The sequence below is a fragment of the Emys orbicularis genome, chromosome 9, assembly GCF_028017835.1.
Source record: "Emys orbicularis isolate rEmyOrb1 chromosome 9, rEmyOrb1.hap1, whole genome shotgun sequence".
NCBI lineage: Eukaryota > Metazoa > Chordata > Testudines > Emydidae > Emys > Emys orbicularis.
In genome coordinates this window covers 36,990,037-37,010,520 of record NC_088691.1, presented here as the reverse complement: position 1 = coordinate 37,010,520, position 20,484 = coordinate 36,990,037, and the positions used below count along the sequence as shown (strand labels likewise).

Here is a 20,484-nt window from a genome sequence, read left to right as displayed (position 1 = left end):
AACCTCACACTTGGTAAGGCAATTCACATCTTTTCATGTATTTATACCTGCTCCTGTATTTTCCACTCCATACATCTGATGAAGTGGGTTCTAGCCCATGACAGTTTATGCCCAAATAAATTTGTTAGTCTCTAAGGTGCCACAAAGACTCCTCGTTGTTTTTGCTGATACAGACTAACACGGCTACTACTCTGAAATATGTAAAAATGGTTGCCCCTTTGAAGAATTGCTGTGTTACTTATGCAAGGAAATAGTTAATCAGCGCAACAGTTTTCAAATAATGATGCTGATTTGAGATATTTTTAAAATAATTAATCCTATTGTTACTGCCAACTTTTTATTTAGTTTTGTAAAGGGAAGTCACTTACCATTAGTAACTGGATTTCTCGGAGATGTGTTCCACTTCCGGTGTGCATGTGCCCTGTGCACTGGAGGTAGTAACACTTTAGCCAGCAAGTGTCCATTGGTCACACCAACTCCCTGATAACCATAAGCACCTTCCACCTCAAGGGTATAAAGGAGGCAGAGCAACCAAGCAATCCTCAGTCTGATTTGGTAGAGGTGCAGGAACTATTAGACTTGATAGTAGTGAAGAAAAGAGGTCGGGTTGTGGAACACATCTGGAAGAACTCCAGTTCCTAAAGGGAAATAACTTTCCTCTTTTCTCCAAGTACTTGTTTACATGTTCCACTTCTTGTGACTCCCAAGCACCATCTAATAGATAGAGGAGGGTACCATGAGTCTAACCGAAGATTGCTAAGCAGCCCTCCCAAATTGGGCAGCTGAAAAAGACGCCTGAAGTAAAGAGTAATGGCTAGTCAAACTATATACATTACTCCAAGTAGAAGCCCTACATATATCAGCTACGGGCATTCCCCTAAGGGCTTGTCTACACTTACTGGGGGATCGACGCATGACAATCAACCTGCTAAATCGACCGCAGATCACTCTCCCATTGACTCCTGTACTCCAGCGGAGCGAGAAGAGTAAGGGGAGTCGACGGCGAGCATCTGCCGTCGACATTGCATAGTGTGGACCCCGCTGTAAGCAGATCTAAGCTACATCGACTTGAGTTACGCTATTCACATAATTCAAATTGCATAGCTTAGATAGACTTTTCCCTTTAATGTAGACATGGCCTAAGAGGGGTTGAAAATGTGGCCTGTGCTCTTCAAGAATCTGACCTAACATGACCTGGGAGTTCTAAATTAGCCCCCTCATAATGTAGCTTCATGTAATGTGACACTCAATTAGAGATCCTCCGAGTTGAAACTGCCTGACCCTTGGATCTCTCAGCAATAGAAATAAATAGCCTAGGGGACTGCCTGAATGGCTTTGTTCTAGACAAATAAAGCAACAGAGATCAGAGGACGTGTAGAGTATGTGTAACAGCCTTACCCTTAGTTGAATCAGTCTCTGGAGGGGAAAACAGGGTAAGTGAATTGATTGATTTAAATGAAAATCAGAGATTATTTTGGGAAGATGTTTGGGATGTGGGTGGAGTGTGAATTTATCCTGGTGAAAAATCATATACAGGGGTTCCTTCATGAGAGCTTGCAATTTCCTCCAGGGCAGATTGGCAGAAGCCGTGGGGGTTTTTCGCCTTCCTCTGCAGAGTGGGGCACGGGTCACTTGCTGGAAGATTCTCTACACCTTGAAGTATTTAAACCATGATTTGAGGACTTCAATGTCTCAGACACAGGTTTGATACAGAAGTGGGTGGGTGAGATTCTGTGGCCTGCATTGTGCAGGAGGTCAGACTACATGATCATAATGGTCCCTTCTGACCTTAAAGTCTATGATTCTATGAATTCACAGACCCTGCTTGCTGATATAACTGCAATGATGAACGCCATCTTCATCCATAGAGCATAAATGAAAACAAATACAAAAGAAGAAAAGTGAGCTGACAAGCGGGCAGTGAAGGCCAAAGAGAGTGCCCTCGACAATTCATATGTCGAGCTTCTAAATGACCCACAGCTGGCTGGCAAAAAGATCTATAGCATTGCAGAAAGGTAATGCCATTTGTAAATGATGATGGGAGAGACTGCTAGTAACACCTGAATAAGAGGTGCAAACAATACTTTTAGAATGCCTAAAATGAGTTTTCCAGAGCTGCCAACAAGTGAGCCTAATCCTGATTCATAGATTCTAGGACTGGAAGGGACCTCGAGATGTCATCGAGTCCAGTCCCCTGCCCTCATGGCAGGACCAAATACTGTCTAGACCATCCCTGATAGACATTTATCTAACCTACTCTTAAATATCTCCAGAGATGGAGATTCCACAACCTCCCTAGGTAATTTATTCCAGTGTTTAACCACCCTGACAGTTATGAACTTTTTCCTAATGTCCAGCCTAAACCTCCCTTACTGCAGTTTAAGCCCATTGCTTCTTGTTCTATCCTTAGAGGCTAAGGTGAACAAGTTTTCTCCCTCCTCCTTATGACACCCTTTTAGATACCTGAAAACTGCTATCATGTCCCCTCTCAGTCTTCTCTTTTCCAAACTAAACAATGATGTAATGGAGGAAAAGAGAAATGCAGTTTAGGAAATGAAGAATGGTAAGGCAGTGGGACCCGATGAAGTGATAGCAGATCTGGTGAAAGACTTGAATGAAAGAGGCATAAAATGGATGAGATAAAATTGATTAAAGCCATGTGGCAAGACAAGAAAATTCCCGAAAACTGGTGCAAGTCTCTCCTGGTTCCCATATGTAAGAATAACTACCAAGGAATAAAACTATTTTAACCTGGGATAAAGATACTGGAACATATTCTGGACCCTAGGCTTAGGAGAATGGTGAAACCCCTCCGTGAACAAGAGCAGTTCAGCTTTAGGAAACAATGAGGAACTACGGATGCCATGTCTAATTCGGTAAAGATACCAACAAGGTATCTTCTGGGCTTTTATAGGCCTAAAAAAGGCATATGATTAAGTGGACAGAAGGATCGTCGCATCAGTGCCAAGGAAATGTGGAGTGCCTGAGAATCTAAAAACTATGGTGATTGCCTCTATATATCAGAGATCTGAACATGTTTTGGAATGACAAGTCTCTGAACTGAAAGTCAGACCACACCAGAAGGTGTGCTGTTTATTATATTGACGGACTATGTCAGCAGGCAGATACCAGTGGGAAAAGGCAAGATGATGTTATATGCAGACAAAATAGCAATAAGGGCATCTTCAAAAGGAAAAGGTTAACCAGTGAAACTGGTCTGGGATGAAGCTGAGCACGACTAAGACTGAGGTCATGTGGGTCAACAGACATACCACAGGGAACCTGGGCACAGAGATTAGTGGAATAAGACTAAACCAGACTGCCTAGTTCAAGTTCCTTGACTGCTAGGTCATGGCAAATGGCAAGACTGAACATGAAATACAATCCAGATTGGGGAGTGCTGTAAAAGCATGAAATAACATCTCAGGAGCAGTGTATGACAAGCATACGCCACTGAGACTAAAAGCCCAACTGTATAAAACAATGGTGTACCCAAACAATGTTGTATTGTGCAGAAGTATGGGCAATAAAGAGACGGCAGGTTCAACACAGAGATGCTTGAAATGTCTTCTCACCATGAGGAGTTACATGAAGAAACAGATTTCAAAATTAAAAATGGAAGTCAAAATCCATGATGTGCCTGACAAAGTCCAGGAAGCAGCACTTCACTGGTTCAGGCACATGCAGAGTATGAACGAGGCAACCTGGTGAAGCTAGCATAGCAGGAGAGGGTGGTAGGAAAGAGATGCCCAAGCAGAATAGAGGAAAAGATGGATAGACTGCATCGAAGAAAGTGGTAAGCAAGCGGTGCCTCTGATAGATGAAGATGGCAGATGCTTGAAAGATGACCCAACTCCAGTTGATGCAATAAGGAAAAGAAGAAGGTGGCCATCCTCATAATAAATGGAGTAACAAGCATGAAGCTAATAGTGCAAATGGAGGTCCCATCAGACTGGTAGGTACTACATTAAGATTCCAAGGTTTGGGGGGTGGTAGGAGGCTGTCTATCAGAGAAAAACCTCTCAGAAGACCTTTAACAAACTTTTTGACTGAAAGGTGAGAAAACCTCTATGGTATTCAATTGGTGGGTGTGCAAAAATAGTCCAATGAACCTTAATAACCTTAAAAACATCTGGTTTGTTGCTAAGCTTATCTATCAAGATACTGAAGGATATGAGAGATTCAAGTCTGATGATGATGATGATGTTGGTAAGCCTGGGATGACAAATGCTTTTTCAAAATCACTTGTCCTAGTAGACTGCTCTGTAACAATATGCTTGCTACAAAGGGGAGGTGCTTCCAGCATAGTTTGACCCTCTATTGGCAACCCACAAGACTGGAGTTATGTTGCACACTGCATAGTAATTGTGGCTGCCATCAAGCTTGATGCAGCATCAGCAGCATCAGTGGAGGCTTGTAGGGAGCTTAGCCATTAATTGACCCTGTATAGACAAAGATTTAAATTCCTTTGAATAACATTGCTCCACATAAGAATATTGTAACATATTAGAAGGGCCAGATAGTTCACTCAGTGAAGTTGAAGGATAGCTAATGAATAACTCTTCTTTTCTAAAAAATATTTTTAGCTCCTACTCCTTTTGAGTACTTCTGAAGGACTGATGTTTTGACCACTCTTGTTCAGCACCACAACTAAACACCCTGGAGCAGATACATATGGAAATATCTGAAATCTGTCACAGGAACTAAAAGTCTTGTCTAAGTAAGTAATTATTTACAGAACCATAATAAAATATTCAAATGGAAAAAAGTGGAGATTGCTAACTAGGTCTGCTAGGTCATCGGGCCCCCTAAATACTCATGAGGGAGCAGGGGCTCAAAGTCATCAAGGGAGCAGGTATGGTCAACTGACACTACTGGATAAAGCATCCTGATCCCAAGTGCATGGGGTGCATGCATACCAGAAGCATAACACATGTAAACAAGCACTGGAACAAGTTTCAAATCTCTGAAAACAAAAGAACTCTGGGTCAAGGTTAAGTGAACGAAAAACAGGAAGAACAAAAGGTAGATAATGATCTATAGCCAGCTAAGTTAACAATTAAGACTCATTAAGATAACCTGCAAACTAGCCTTAACTGATTACTCCTTTGAGGTTTACTTGGAATGTGGCTGATGAGTGAAGAATGATGCAATGGTAACCAACAAATCAAGGAGTTGAGAGAGATTGGGATACCTGACTAAAACAAGAAACCTCCTCTAAAGTTTGCAGACAATACCAAGCTGGGAGAGGTTGTTTGGAGGATAGGATTTAAATTCAAAATGATCTGGACAAACTGGAGAAATGGTCTGAAGTAAATAGGATGAAATTCAATAAGGACAAATGCAAAGTACTCCACTTAGGAAGGAACAATCAGTTGCACACATACAAAATGGGAAATGACTGCCCAGGAAGGAGTACTGCGGAAAGGGATCTGTCCTACTTTAGCAAATCGCTCAGACAAACAAGTTCGGTAAACAAATTTTAGCCACCCGTTCCTTGTTTACAATGTCACCTGAAAGCGAGAACAGGCGTTCACATGGCACTGTTGTAAGTGGCGCCGCAAGATATTTATGTGCCACATGCACTAAAGACTCATATGTCCCTTCATGCTTCAACCACCATTCCAGGGGACATACGTCCATGCTGATGACGGGTTCTGCTCAATAATGATCCAGAGCAGACCGATACATGTTCATTTTCATCATCTGACTCAGATCCACCAGCAGACTGATTTTCTTTTTTGGTGGTTCGGGTTCTGTAGTTTCCGTATCTGAGTGTTGCTCTTTTAAAGTCTTCTGAAAGCATGTTCCACACCTCGTCCCTCTCAGATTTTGGAAGGCACTTCTGATTCTTAAACCTTGGGTCGAGGGCTGTAGCTATTTTTAGAAATCTCACATTGGTTTCTTTACGTTTTGACAAATCTGCTGTGAAAGTGTTCTTAAAACGAACATGTGCTGGGTCATCATCCGAGACTGCTATGACATTAAATATACGGCAGAATGCAGGTAAAACAGAACAGGAGACACACAATTTTCCCCCAAAGAGGTCAGTCACAAATGTAATTAACACTTTTTTTTTTTTTTTTAACGAGCATAATCAGCACAGAAGCATGTCCTCTGGAATGGTGGCCAAAGAATGAAGGGGCATACAAATGTTTAGCATATCTGACACGTATATCTTGCAACGCAGGCTACAGAAGTGCCATGCGAACACCTGTTCTCACTTTCGGGTGACATTGTGAACAAGAAGCGGGCAGCATTATCTCCTGCAAATTTTAACCAAATTTGTTTGTCTGAGTGATTGGCTGAACTAGGGTTGAGTGGACTTGTGGGCTCTAAAGTTTTACATTGTTTTATTTTTGGATGCAGTTATTTTTTTGTACATAATTCTACATTTGTAAGTTCAACTTTCATGATAAAGAGATTGCACTACAGTACTTGTATTAGGTGAATTGAAAAATACTAATTCTTTTGTTTTTACAGTGCAAATATTTGTAATAAAAATGAATATAAAATGATCAGTGTACACTTTGTATTCTGTGTTGTAACTGAAATCAATATATTTGAAAATGTAGAAAACATCCAAAAATATTTTATAAATTTCAATTGGTATTCTATTGTTTAACAGTGCGATTAATCGAGATTAATTTTTTTGAGTTAATCGTGAGAGTTAACTGCGATTAATTGACAGCCCTATTTATTTAATTTTCTTTAAGAGTTCTGTAACTTATATGGATAGATGGAGGAGTGGAATGACATCTTTGTGGATTTTTCTATTGGATCCTCCTTCCCTGAAGGATGCTAACAGAACTATAAGCATCTTGATAAATGACTGTGGCAAGTATTACAGTATAGGATCTTATATTGTTACAAACATTCATATTCAGAATGAGAGATCTTTCTCTCTGTTGGCTCAACTGCAATGTGAAATTAAGTCTCCTTGAGATTTATAGATGATACTATCAACACCTGGAAGACACCTTTAGAGGTGCATTTAAGAGTCTTCATTTTCAAGCTAAACTTTTAAATTCAAATGAGGGTCAAGGTTGCTTCCTTCATATGGCTCCTCTGCATTAGAGCCAAAGAAAGGAAACAAGTCTATATTCCATTCCGTTCAAAGTGGCAAGATCTGGAAGGGACAAGTTCATTGCTTAAACTGAAGTTTCTCAACAAGCCTATATATACATACATACATACATACATACACACACACTTGACTTTTTCTGTAGAATTTCAGAAATTGAGTAGCTATTTTTTCGTCACTTCCAATACTCATCTGGTGATTAACATAGATGGAGCAGTCATGGATCTCTGGTCAAATTCTCCTCAGGGTCACCAAGACTATTAAATCTTCTTGTAGGGCACTGGTCCTCACTTCTGCTGTAATTGCTTGCCTCACAGGCCTGAAAAGACTGCTTCCTTCTGTAAAGGTGTTGGTATAAAATAATAAATTTTTCTAAGGCCAGAAGGGATATATATTCTAGTCTGAACTCCTGTATACCACAGGCCACTAAATTTCTCTCATAACAACAGGCCATTGAATTTCACCCAGTGGTATTCTCTCTCCAACTGCCTGGTTGAAGAGAGATTGCTAGCTTGCCAGATGAAGACTGCCTCCACTCCAGCTATTTGTTCCCCAAATAAATCTTCACCCAACATTTTGGAAGTTGTCAACGGCTGCTTGTCCTGGAACTCAGCCACATATGGCACCTGGAAACAGAGTTGCAAGTCACAGCTTTGACAGAATGCATACAACATAAAGGCAACTGTCTGAGACAAAAGGCTTATGACAGAAAAGTTTTGTGCAGTGTGGTTCCAGCCTTGACCCATTTAAGCTTATGCTGGCCGCTAAGGTCATGGTGTACAATTATCCACTCCATGATGGCTGTGGTGAAATATATAGAGATCACATTGCCCATAGTGCTTCAGAAGAGTAATTTCTTTTCAAGGTCAAACCATCCCTCCTCAAAGTCTTTTGGTTGATATTCCTCCTTGCTGTGAATACCAGTGTTTGACTAGAGCAGACACTGCTGTACCACTTTCAGTCAAGAGACTAGATCTGACTTGGTGGCATGCAAGAGCATCTGGGTTTGTTTACTTAGCTTCTTTGTTTCACATAAGCCTTCCAATCTCATCTCACCACCTCTGGGATTTCGGGCTCCAGCCTTCAGCTGGAAGGGAATAACCATCAAACACAAACAAAGCCACTGAAAACTTGAATGGCTGGACCACTACCTGTTAAACTTATCACTATCCTTTCTCACTTTATAGCAAGTTAGTGGAGGGAAACTAGACACTATATATGAAACCTGCAATGTCACCATCAAAGGACTATTTACCAACTTCTCTAAAGAAAGCAATAATCCAGCTGATTCTCACAAAAAGTAACATTTGATGTGGACAATCTCCTGTGTCACCTTGTATCCCTCCTACACTTCCTACCCAAACTGTATCACCACATATGCAGAATCCAAGACTTGGCATTTATCAACACTGGCAGTCAATGACATGGTGCAGTTGATGCACTTACAAGATACTAGTGGATGTTATAACAAGGGATTCAATCATTTATCTTCAACAGGATCAGAGAACTGCAATACGCAGACATTACTGATGCAAGAAGGATCAGTACTCTTTTCTTCCCTATTCTACGAGAAATCTTGGAGAAGCAGAGATACCCCACAAGCTCCATGACTAGAAACATACCAATGACACCACGCTGTCTCTTTCAGCAAATGGCATCAAATCTGCATGAGATGAGCCACCAAAAAAGCAGCTAGCCCTAATGAACTCAAGGAAGATTGAAGTAATGCTGGTAGGACAGGAGTTGGCCAAGGCACTGACCTCTTCTTTCATCAAAGGCATTTACTCTTATTCAAGATAGTATGAAGTCCCAGGGTCTTATTGAACTCATCACTACCCACATAGTAACTAAGTTCAGAGACATAACCTTCATTTTGCCAGCGCTATTGCCTTCCATCTCAAAGATTCAGCCACTGTGATGCGTTTATTTCTCACCTGCAGAGGGAACTATGAGAAATCATTATATGGGGCTTATACAGTTTTAGAATTTGTTGGGAAACTGTCAAAACTCAAAAAAATAAAAAATGAATATTTAACCCTCTTCACAGTATGGCCAGAAAAAGCACAATGTACCTCAAGCTTCTTCAGTGGAGCAGCTTAAAGAACAAAAAACTAGAGTACATTTAATATTATTTTTTAACTAAAAAAAAAGTTAGAAAAACTGAGTGGCCTCCTTCAGTTATCCACCTGAACAAAAAAAGAAAGATTAAAAAGTAGAGGTATAAAAATCAGATAATATCTTGAACTTGAGTGTGATAACAGAAGCTGCAGATCAAATTTCTTGATTAACCCAAGAGCGAAAAGTGAACAGTGGTCCAAAACCTGAAAACTTAGAAATCTACATGCTCTGTTACTGGTGCTCAGAGTACTGCAGGTACTTGATAACCACTGTGGCAAGAGGATCAGTAATGTAGCTACATCAAGTCCTGCTGCCAGTGTTGGAAGCAGCAGGACACTGCACCTGTATCCACTAACACTGCACAGGCTGCACTTCCAACAGTAATAGCAGCAGAAACCCTAAGCATGGCAGGCCTAACACCCACATCGCTGGGCTCATTCCTACCCCCAAGAGTAAAACTTTTGTTTGCCCCCCCCCTTTTTTTTTAATGTAGCCATTGTTTCCGGACTAGCAGCTGTAAGGATTCAAACCCTAATTCAGCATTCCAAGGCCATATGTATCCAAATGAAGGTACTTATGATTGTACTCAGTGTTAACCAGATGTATCCTGGCTGTCAATTTCTGGAACACCACATAGAACGAAATTCTTCCAATGTGGTGGAGGGCACCTGGCACACACTCTCCCATTTTCGGATACAGTGAAGTAGTACTGTGCTGCGCTGCCATCGTAACACCTGAGCCAGCTGAAGTATACCAAGAGATTAAAGTTCATAAAGTAAAATAAAAAAAATTTACAGGATTTTAGATAAAGGTATCTCATCCTCATACAGTATTCCATTACTAATAGAAAACAGTACAACAAGAAAGCAGACACATGTATGCTATGATGCCCTGCTGTTAAAAATAGTTTGCATCTTCATACTAGGAATATTTGCATTGTAATATCTGTCCTCTCCAAGATAAGACAGTGCTTAAATGGCTGACTGATTTTGTTCTTCTGATTTTAAAAAAATTAATAAAATTGGAGAGGGGCTCAAGGCAAGCAGGAGAACTGGGATTCTACAGAATTGTAGAAATAATTTTAAATGGAAAGCAGATCTATGACTATCTGCTTTCAAAATTATATATATTGAAGTTCATTTGACAAATGGTGAGTTCATTTTCTGCATAATGAAAACTAAGTCCGTTAGGACTGTCACAGTAATTGACCAATTCATTTCTGATAGTGTTATGCTGATATGCAAAAGCAAGAAAGTAAGATTCCTAAAGCAACTCTGTTAACTTGTTTTTTGGGTTTTTTGGCTGCATAATCTCTTATTGTGTTCAGAATAAAATTATTAAGAACTACTAAAATATTACCAGGTCCTAAATACAAGTAAAGAATACCTAAAATATTAGGCAGGAAGTAAAATGAAAATGGATTTGGCAGGTGGGTCATTATTGGCAGTGTGATTTCTCACTCACCTTTTCATTTATCTGAGATTTGAATGAAGCATTAAAATTCAACCAGGCTGCCTCAGACAGGTTTACTTTTGTTTTATAACATTGCCGTGAGGTTAATAATAATAATTACTTTAATTTCTGTAGTGAACATGTGGAAACAACTTACTGGCAATATTTTCTTCAGTCCACAGCGTAGGAATTCATTTCTCAAGTGTATCCTAAAATCAAGATCTTCTGGAGAAGTGACAAGGGCATTTATAAACTGCATGCAGGCCACCTGTAATTAGAAAAATTAAGTTACTAAAAATCTCTCTCAGCGCATACACACGGTTTACATACAAGCAAATAAATCCTTTCTGCCTTGTAAATATTTAAAAACTTTCTAATCAAATATAGTGGCATAAAGCAAAGAACAACAAAGACGTTTCTCATCATATTGTCCAGTTAAAATCCAGTACTACTTAATCTTACAATGGCTGAAATAATTTTGTTTACAAGTGTAACGAATGTGCAAGGACTGCCATTTGAACAGACAAACATTGAAAGGTTCGTCTGATTTTAAGCTTAACGCTTTTATGAATCTTTGAGGAGAAGTTTACAGTTTCTGGTTTTTATTTTTTGTTTGCATGCCTGTATGATTTTAAATTAATTCCTTGATAAAGATAATGAGATTTGGCTTTTTCCCCAGTGAATACCTATTGTTTTTGAAAGAAGTTCTCTCTGTGATGTATTTAGGGAACATTTCAACAAGATTTCAATTTATACTAGAGGTTCATATATAAATATTACAGTGCATAATATGAATTGTATTATCTGCTAAAATTTAGAACAAATTTGTCATTTACTATAATTTAATGAAGCTTCTATAAATAAGTTTAATGAAATTTTAAACAAAGACAACAAATAACCCTGCACCTTTTCGCCTGATCTACATGCAGTATCCATAATGTAGCCAAGTATACAAACATTTTGTTCACTGGGTATGTTGTTTTGTTTCATTTGGTTTTAACTAAATATGATCGCCATTTTTACATCTATAAATGAAATCAGAAGAGCAAAAAATTCATCCTATTAAAAGCAAGTGTGATGGTCCTATGCAACACTTTAGGCTACCCCTAAATATGTTCTTCATATATAGATAAGTCACTGATGTTTATAAGCAGATTCATTATGGTTCATTCATATTATAATGGTTAAACAACTATGCTAAACAGGTACATGGAATAGCAAATTTGTTCCATTTGCTTACATAAAGTACTATGATCAATATATAGAATTATACTGCTAATGAAGGTTTCAGGTTTTGTTTCTGATAATGATATCCATGCTGGAGGACTTGCTTCATCTTCCCAGTATTTTTGCGATAACTGGAGATTAGAAGACAATCAACAAAAAGCTAATTGCCAGGTGTCTTTTGCATTACTCCTGCATAGCATTTTGGAAAATGCCTGAAGTCTCAAGCTACTGACTTACAGTTTAATTGAACAGCTGTGCATTTTAATTGATTTATTTTAAAAACAGGCAGACAATAATGTAATGCCAAAAGTGCTGATACACATTAAGACTGCAAGAGGACTCCTGGGAAATTTCAGGTTTGGTGAAAGATGTTAACGGCAAGTAAAAGCAGAACCAACATAAAAATCAATAGTAGCCAGGGAAAAAAATAAGCAACCGATGAAAAATACCCTTTCAATTTTAATTACTTTCACCATTTAGTTTTAATCAAACACCTTAAGGAGTGTGTTACATTTGTACCGAAAAGCACAGAAAAGGTTGTACTGAAAAGGTTGGAGCAGTGCAACCTTCTATACAGCTGTAGAAAGCTGGTAGAGGATATGGATACTGTACAAGCCCATAACTACATTATCATTGTGTTTGCTTGAGTGATCCTTGTTATGTTACAACTATGACATGACTGAACAAGCCAAAGTACATGTCCAATCGGAAATTAATAGAGAGAAAAGGTGCCATCTGCTATGATTGTTTCTGCCAGAAGAAATTCTGGCTTAATGGCTTGTGTTAGTACATTACAAGTAAAGAACATTTTTGTCAGAAACAAGTTAATGAGTCTTGCAGTTGTACCTTTGCTCAAGTGTATATATTTGGATCAAAGAGATAATAAAAATGGGGAAAAAACCTATAAAATGGACTTCTTTTGTAACAATATCTGTATGATTGACTGTAGGACAAGGATATTATCTTCTATCATAGAATATTATGATATGATATTCATTTGATAGACAATGCATTAATGCATTACAGAATATTCAAGTAATCAAACTAGGTGGGTTTCTCCAGCTGGCAAAATAAAATTCTTATTAATAATAAATAATAAAACATGTACCTGGGGATATTGAGAGAGATTAACCACAAAGAAAAAAGTGTATAAAGGAAATATTGATTTAACAATTTTAATTTAGGTACTTTTCTGTTCTCAGACATGGCCACCAATAAATTATAAACTGCTATCTAAACTGAATTATCTTACCTATAGTCTACCACGAAAACCATAAAGGTAGAGATCATATACTTATATGTTTAGTTATCATGAGAGCAAGCAAAAGATGGCTACAAGACTTTTCTTCCTGTTTTACAATTTAGCCTGCTTAATGGTAAAAGATGGATGTAAAAACGCCAATCTGAATGGATTCCAGTAAAATGAAGACTTTTGTGTTTCCCAAATTTAAAAATAAATAAATAAATAAATAAAATCAATAAATAACTTCCTTCCCTCCTCCCCCACAAATACTACTTTGGCACATGGGTTCTCAACTCATGGCTATTTACCCGCCAAAAGTAAAATTTAAGTTAATTTAACTACATTTGAGTTGTAGAAAGGAAAAAAACAACATGTAATTCGTAGTACTTTGCATTCACTTTGTCTTTATAAAAATACCTTTTTAGAGTAAAAAAAATATATTTTTTTTAAATTTGGAGTTATAAAACACTGCCCTGGGGTGTCTAGGTGCATGAAGAGGGGAAAGAAGTGTTTTAAATTAATGTGTCTTAAACTTTAATAAAAAGTTCAAGGCACATTAAGGTGCCAGGAGAAACAGATCAAAATAATGAAGTTCACATTAGGCACTAAATCCCCAATACATGAACATAACAGAATCAATACAACATTCTATTTACATGTGAGCTTAAAATATTTATATGAATTCTCTTGCATGATTCTGAACATATTAATATTCTTCCCATGTAAAAAGATGTTACATTACTTTTAAAAACGCAGGTTTTAACTTCTGACAACAAAAACATCTGGGATATCGATATGCAAAATATCTAAAAAATATAATTGATGTTACGGTTTTGAGCACCGCGAATATTCTTTTATTCAGCAAGGAAACAGGATGGCCTTGCAGCATGACCTTGACCTTCAAAGATCATAATCTTACTTTCATACTACTGTAGGACTAGCTTTTCATATTGTTCTGTAAAGATTACAAAAGGTATCTTTGTCATAGGGCCTTATCCTTTCGGTGGAAAGGTCATGCAATCAATCATCTTACTCACAAAAGATATTATAGGACTTGACTTCAGCCGTCTCTCATGATTCAGAGCTAACACACAATATGGGCAAAATCCCCCACTCAACAGATACACTAGATGGACCTCTGGGGATTTTGACTTTTAACCTATACATCGCCAAAGGTTATTCAGTTACTAAACTGGTATTTTTCTTCATAAATCACAAACTTGGCTGACAAAGATCCATAATGATTTATACCACAGCTATACAAATGCCATTGACCTTCTGTGTTATGCGTGTACATATATAGAAGAAAAGCTTTAACACAAAAGTAGATGGATCTTGCATACCTAACACTGCTTTCAAAATAGCTAAGGAAATTCTCGGCTTTCAAGAGTCATTTTTAATTACTAAATTTATTTGAATGGTTCAATACAAACATATCTATGGATTTCTATCAAGATTCATAATCATAGCATCTAAGCACTGGTAAGATTTTCCAAAATTAACTACATATTCATCACCCTATAAAGGCACAAAACATTTTGACATCAGTTGCAATTTATAAATTGGTTCACTCTACTCAGTGAATATATCCATCGTACATGATACTGTATACTTGACAATCCTGAAACAGTGAAAATATAGTTTGACGGTTTTCCGGGTGACAGGGGAAAGCAACTTTTGTAATAGTGGATATTTTTATTTATGTATTTAAATGTACTAAGACAATCATCTACTCCCCAATTTAGTGATACTCCAACTGGCTGAGGAACGTTGAAGGCATCTTGCCATCAGCACCTTTCTGAACATTGGTAAGAAGTGGTCACGTAAAGTTTTGTTAAGTGAGCGATCCAGATACCCATTCCAAAGATTTTCTTTTAGTTAAGGCTAAAAAGTCACAACAGAAGCTAAATTCTTCAAACCTGTATGAGCACAAATCTGGCCTGTTCTCTTCAACAGTGGCTGCACTGAAATCACTTCATGTCTTTCATATATCTTATTTTCTTCTTAGGCATTTGCTCGGAAATCCCAATCCAGAACTTTAGACAAAATTGCTAAGCTATGAACCAGCTGTTTTTATATTTCCATGCCCTGTATTTCAAAGACTTAAAAAAATTCCCAAACCAGTATTGCATGTCTTGGGTCAGAGAGCAACTCTGCATATAAAGTAGCAATTAGCTATATTAGCAATGGCTAATAACATTGAGCAGATGAACTTCAGATGGAGTTGGATGGTGGAAGAATATGGTATCCTGTAGACAGCCATCCTGCAAGTCTATGGGATCAGGATTGGATGAAATGCTTTCAGCTTCTACATATATTTAATCCTAAAACCCATTTTACGGTACTGTATAATACATATCACAGTATCTAAAGCAGTAGTTGTGACAGACATGAATCTGCTATGTAATAATCTAGAAATACTGATGTATAATTTTCTCAACACTGCATGTGACCTGGTCAGTGAGATAACCACCATACATCGGGTTAGTGGGGCTTTGCTGCACTAACTTATTTGTCTAGCTTAACAGGGGACTGCTGGGGAAATCAACAGGAAAGCAAAACATGACTAAATAAGCAGCCTCCCCAAAAAAATATTTTGGCAATAAAAAGATAATGGGGTAAGCTATTAGTTTCAAGGATCCTACATCCTGTCTCCAATGAAGGTGCAAGCTTTGTTTTGCCAATGCTGAGAGCTAACAGTGCAAGGCCTGGTCTAAGAATTGGAGAATTACACCATTCCACCCTAAGAGAGAGGAGTACTCAAGGCCTGAAACCTAACTGGTGGTACAAATGAAGACACAAGAACAGGTCAGAGGTGCACCTAGAAATTGTGACACAGTGCTAAAAGTATTTTCTATGGATAAAGAAAGGGAGAAGTGTGATTAATAGGACGTTAAACATGTAATGAAAAATGGAAATGGACTTTTCACATACGGCAGGCACTGTAACTTCTAAAATTTTGTTGTTACTTGAGTGTTGTTCGGGAAACCAGCTGGCCCTTGAAAAACAGAGTAGACCGTAATTTTTAATGGAAAACTCTCTCCTAATGGACTTAAACCACTGTGTCCAGCAAGCCAGCATGAACACAACTATAGCAGGAAAGGAGCGGCCAGGGAATACATGACCTATTATGGATCTACCACAGCCCTTCCAATTATGACTAAGGCTATGCTTTAGTCATGGGTATTTTTAGTAAAAGTCATGGACAGGTCACAGGCAGTAAACAAAAATTAATGGTCCGTGACCTGTCTATGACTTATACCAGGGGTCCGCAACCTTTCAGAAGTGGTGTGCCGAGTCTTCATTTATTTACTCTAATTTAAGGTTTCGGGTGCCAGTCATACATTTTAACCTTTTTAGAAGATCTCTTTCTATAAGTCTATAATATATAACTAAACTATTGTTGTATGTAAAGTAAATAAGGTTTTTAAAATGTTTAAGAAGCTTCATTTAAAATTAAATTAAAATGCAGAGCCCCCGGGACCAGTGGCCAGGAACCGGGTAGTGTGAGTACCACTGAAAATCTGCTCACGTACCGCCTTTGGCACGCATGCCATAGGTTGCCTACCCCTGACTTATACTATGTACCCCTAACTAAAACTTGGATCGGTGGGCCAGGAGTGTTCTGGGGTTGTGGTCCAGGTCACCGCGGATGCTGGGGGGGAGGCAGGTGGCGGTGTGTGCCCCGGGATCCCTGCTGGTGCTGGGAGCAGGGGTCCCAGGCTGTTGGGGGGCGGGGGATGGTGGGGCTGGCAGGCTCCCTACCCAGCTCTGCATGTCCCTGCAGTTCCTAGGGGGAGGCAAGGCCAAGGGGGCTCCGCGCGCTTGCTCCCGCCACGAGCTCCAGCTCCACAGCTCCCACTGGCCGGGAACAGCAGCCAACAGGAGCTGCGGGGGGCAATGCCTATGGGCGGGGGCAGCACGCAGAGCCCACTGCCCCCTCTGCCTAGGAGCTGCAGGGACATATTGGCCGCTTCCGGGAAGCCCCCCAAGTTAAGCATCACCACGCACCCCAACTCCCTGCCCCAGCCCTGAGCCCTCTCCCTCACTCAAAGTGCCCCAGAAGCAGCCGATGCAGCTGGCCCAGGGGCTGCCTGAGCTGCTCAGGGCATCCCTGGAGCCAGCCACACCGACCGCTGCAGAAGTCACAGAGGTCATGGAAAGTAACGGAATCAGTGACTTCTGTGACCTCCGTGACAGACATGAAGCCTTAATTATGACTAGATGAACATTTTACAAATTTAAACAAGAAATGAATTTCTAATGTAAGAAACAAGCAAGAAGAGGGGAGGGACAGGGACCAACAGGCATCATTTATTCACAATGAAGGGTAAAAAGGGCACAGCTGTTTGTCCTTTTTCCAGATTTAATTAGTATATGAAAAAGGTGAGCAAGTCAAAGGTTCTGGGATTTTCCTTCCCCAACTTTATAACGTGTGTTGGTTCATGCAAGAGTCTAGATGTTTAAAATGCCTCTGTTAAATTTTTTCTATAATCTCTAGAAAAATAAATTGTTTATACAACTATGTGTGTGGTATAGTGGATAAGGCACTGGACTGGGACTCTGGAGACCTTGGTTCTCTTTTTGGCTCAGCCACTGGCCTCCTGATAAGTAACTTCACATGTCTGTGCCTCAGATTCCCCATCTGTAATATGGGGAGAAGGAGCCTCATCTCCTTTGTAAAGTGCTTTGATATCTACTGATGAGAAGTGTTATATAAGACCTAAGCATTTCACACACAAATAAAATATTTTGTGCCTTTATATGGTGCTCAGACTTTGAAGTCTTTACTTAGTCAATACACCCATTGACTTCAATTTACTATCTCTATATAAAAAAGGAGACTCAGATTTCTAACACAAGTGAACCACTAGCATTCATTCTAGCTAATTATCTAATATTTCTTTTGAAGTTATTTTATTTTTAAACAACAAGCAAACACACACAAAAAATTGTTTTCAGCATATCTATTGGTAGATAGGAGATATACCATGCCAAAATCCAAAATCAGCCAGTAATACTGGGGTCAACATTCCCCAGAATTTTCCAAGATTGCCTTTATTACTGAGAATGTTAATCAAGCAATGTCTAATACAACCAATTAATTATTGTATGTCTGCAAGGCTCTTCAAATATTTCCACTGAATTGAAGTCTTCTTGATTTTGTATTCATAGATGCTAACTGCTGGAAACCAGTTTCCACTGAGTTTGTCTACCTAATTACCCCCAACAATCATTTTTTCTTTTACTGAAATATATATAGGCACAAATTTACATAGCAAAACAATTAAAAGATGCTAAAACAGTTGAGCTGATTTCATTTTGTTACCATTTTTGATTATATTTAGACATCTGACAATTAGATCATGTTCAAGATACAGCAAACCCACCTGCAACTGCAAAGCTTCATGGTTCTCCAATCCTTGCACAACTGGAGAAAAACGTTCTCTGTTATTTCTCTCAGCTGCAGTCGTTATAGCTTCTAAAAGTTTGTCCAGACTGAGAGAGAGAGAGAGAGGGGGGAATTCATAGGTAGTTTACCAGAGAGCTTACCTACTTTCAGTCTTCCCCTTTCAATATCCACCTAATCACTTGCAGACCACACAAGAATGTAATAAATTGTACGCTAGATCTTCCACATGAGGTATTAAAACCAAAGCTTCAAATGACTTCAGAATGCCTAGGCTACTTCAAAATGAAAATTCAATCACAGTATCTGGGAAATCTGTTAAGAGTTTTGTTTTGTTTTTTAATTAGTCTTCTTGGTTAAAAATCAATCATACAAGTTCAGAAAAAAACTTAATATTTTGCATCCTTTGCCATTTAAATACTAGTGTCACCTTTGACTGGACACCAGCATCAACACTGGATATGTACATATATTGCTTGTTATTTAGCGGTTCACTAGGACTCATCTAAACCTAAATACGGTTTTATTTACAAGACTCAGGCCCTTACCATATAATTATTTGATACGGGACCTTATCAAAGGCATTTTAAAAATTAAAAGTAAATTATTGGGTCCATTTGGTCACCTTTATCTACTCTTTCATTAATTTTTGGAAGTATTCTAACAGATTAAAAAGATATAATTTACTGCCATAAAAACCATAATGGTTTGACCCACATGTACGCAGGAGCTCTTCTACTCTATTCTTACATTGCCTGTCAATTTCTCTGGAACTGAGAACTGACTCACCAGCCAATAACTCAGTGTCTCAATAACGGCAATTTGAAGTTTTGCAGCACATAGGGATTTTCCGTGGTTTTCACTCACACATGAAATGCTATATATTGCAATACAAGCAAACTATTCAACAGCTCAAACTTGTCATGATCCGGATAAAGTCAAATGTGGATTATAAAGAACCATGCTCTGAAAATCTATCTTACCCCAAAATCATTTTGAGTCTCTCAGTCAATGGTGTCAGATATCAGGAATGGCAATATACAAAAACCTGTAGGAGAACACTTCAACCTCCCTGGCCACACAATAGCAGATGTAAAGGTAGCCATCTTACAGCAAAAAAACTTCAGGACCAGACTCCAAAGAAACTGCTGAGCTCCAGTTCATTTGCAAATTTGACACCATCAGATCAGGATTAAACAAAGACTGTGAATGGCTATCCAACTACAGAAGCAGTTTCTCCTCCCTTGGTGTTCACACCTCAACTGCTAGCAGAGTACCTCACCCTCCCTGATTGAACTAACCTCATTATCTCCATACTGATTTATACCTGCCTCTGGAAATTTCCATTACTTGTGTCTAATGAAGTGGGCATTCACCCACGAAAGCTCCAATACTTCTGTTAGTCTTAAAGGTGCCACAGGACCCTCTGTTGCTTTTTAGAAGAGGAAAAGGTTACTAAAGACATTTGTAAGATAAATGACTTATCACCAGACATGAGTTTACCCCATTTTATACTACTAAAGAAGAAAATAGAGAGTAACAAAATAATCTACAACATGCAAAACTAATCAGAACATTTGTAATCGCCTTCTCATGCCAAAACACACAAAACAACACAGGAATAGATAAAATGGAAAACTCAAGTTAGTTATTTTCTCAAAGTCCTACATATAATAAGTATCTCTTCAACATATTACTTACATGTTTTCCTCTCCAACAATACAAATGGCAGAAAGTATTTTTACTGTTTCCGTCATCATGTTTGGTTGCTTTGGATCAATTGCTCTTGCTAGTAACAAAAGGCTTCTTTCATCTCCTAGTGTCCTTTGCAATCCGTACTTTAAAAAGAGAGAGACAACAATGAGTTCTTCTTGAAAAGGTTATTCCTCTCCCTCAGACACATCTAGCCTGCGTATCCAAAATTGGACATTAAAAGTATTTTTTTCAAGT

The 20,484-nt window shown here is 38.7% G+C and overlaps 1 protein-coding gene across 1 annotated transcript in view; it reads right to left on the bottom strand.

The window, feature by feature from the left end:
- Window positions 1–20,484, bottom strand: part of DIAPH2 (diaphanous related formin 2) — a 908,304-nt gene that overhangs the window by 699,151 nt on the left and 188,669 nt on the right. Inside the window, exons 8-10 of the mRNA XM_065411177.1 lie at window positions 20,236–20,372; window positions 18,515–18,623; window positions 10,812–10,922 (exon numbers count right to left, since the gene is read on the bottom strand). Coding sequence (XP_065267249.1) covers window positions 10,812–10,922; window positions 18,515–18,623; window positions 20,236–20,372 — 357 coding nt within the window. The remainder of the gene's footprint in view (window positions 1–10,811; window positions 10,923–18,514; window positions 18,624–20,235; window positions 20,373–20,484) is intronic.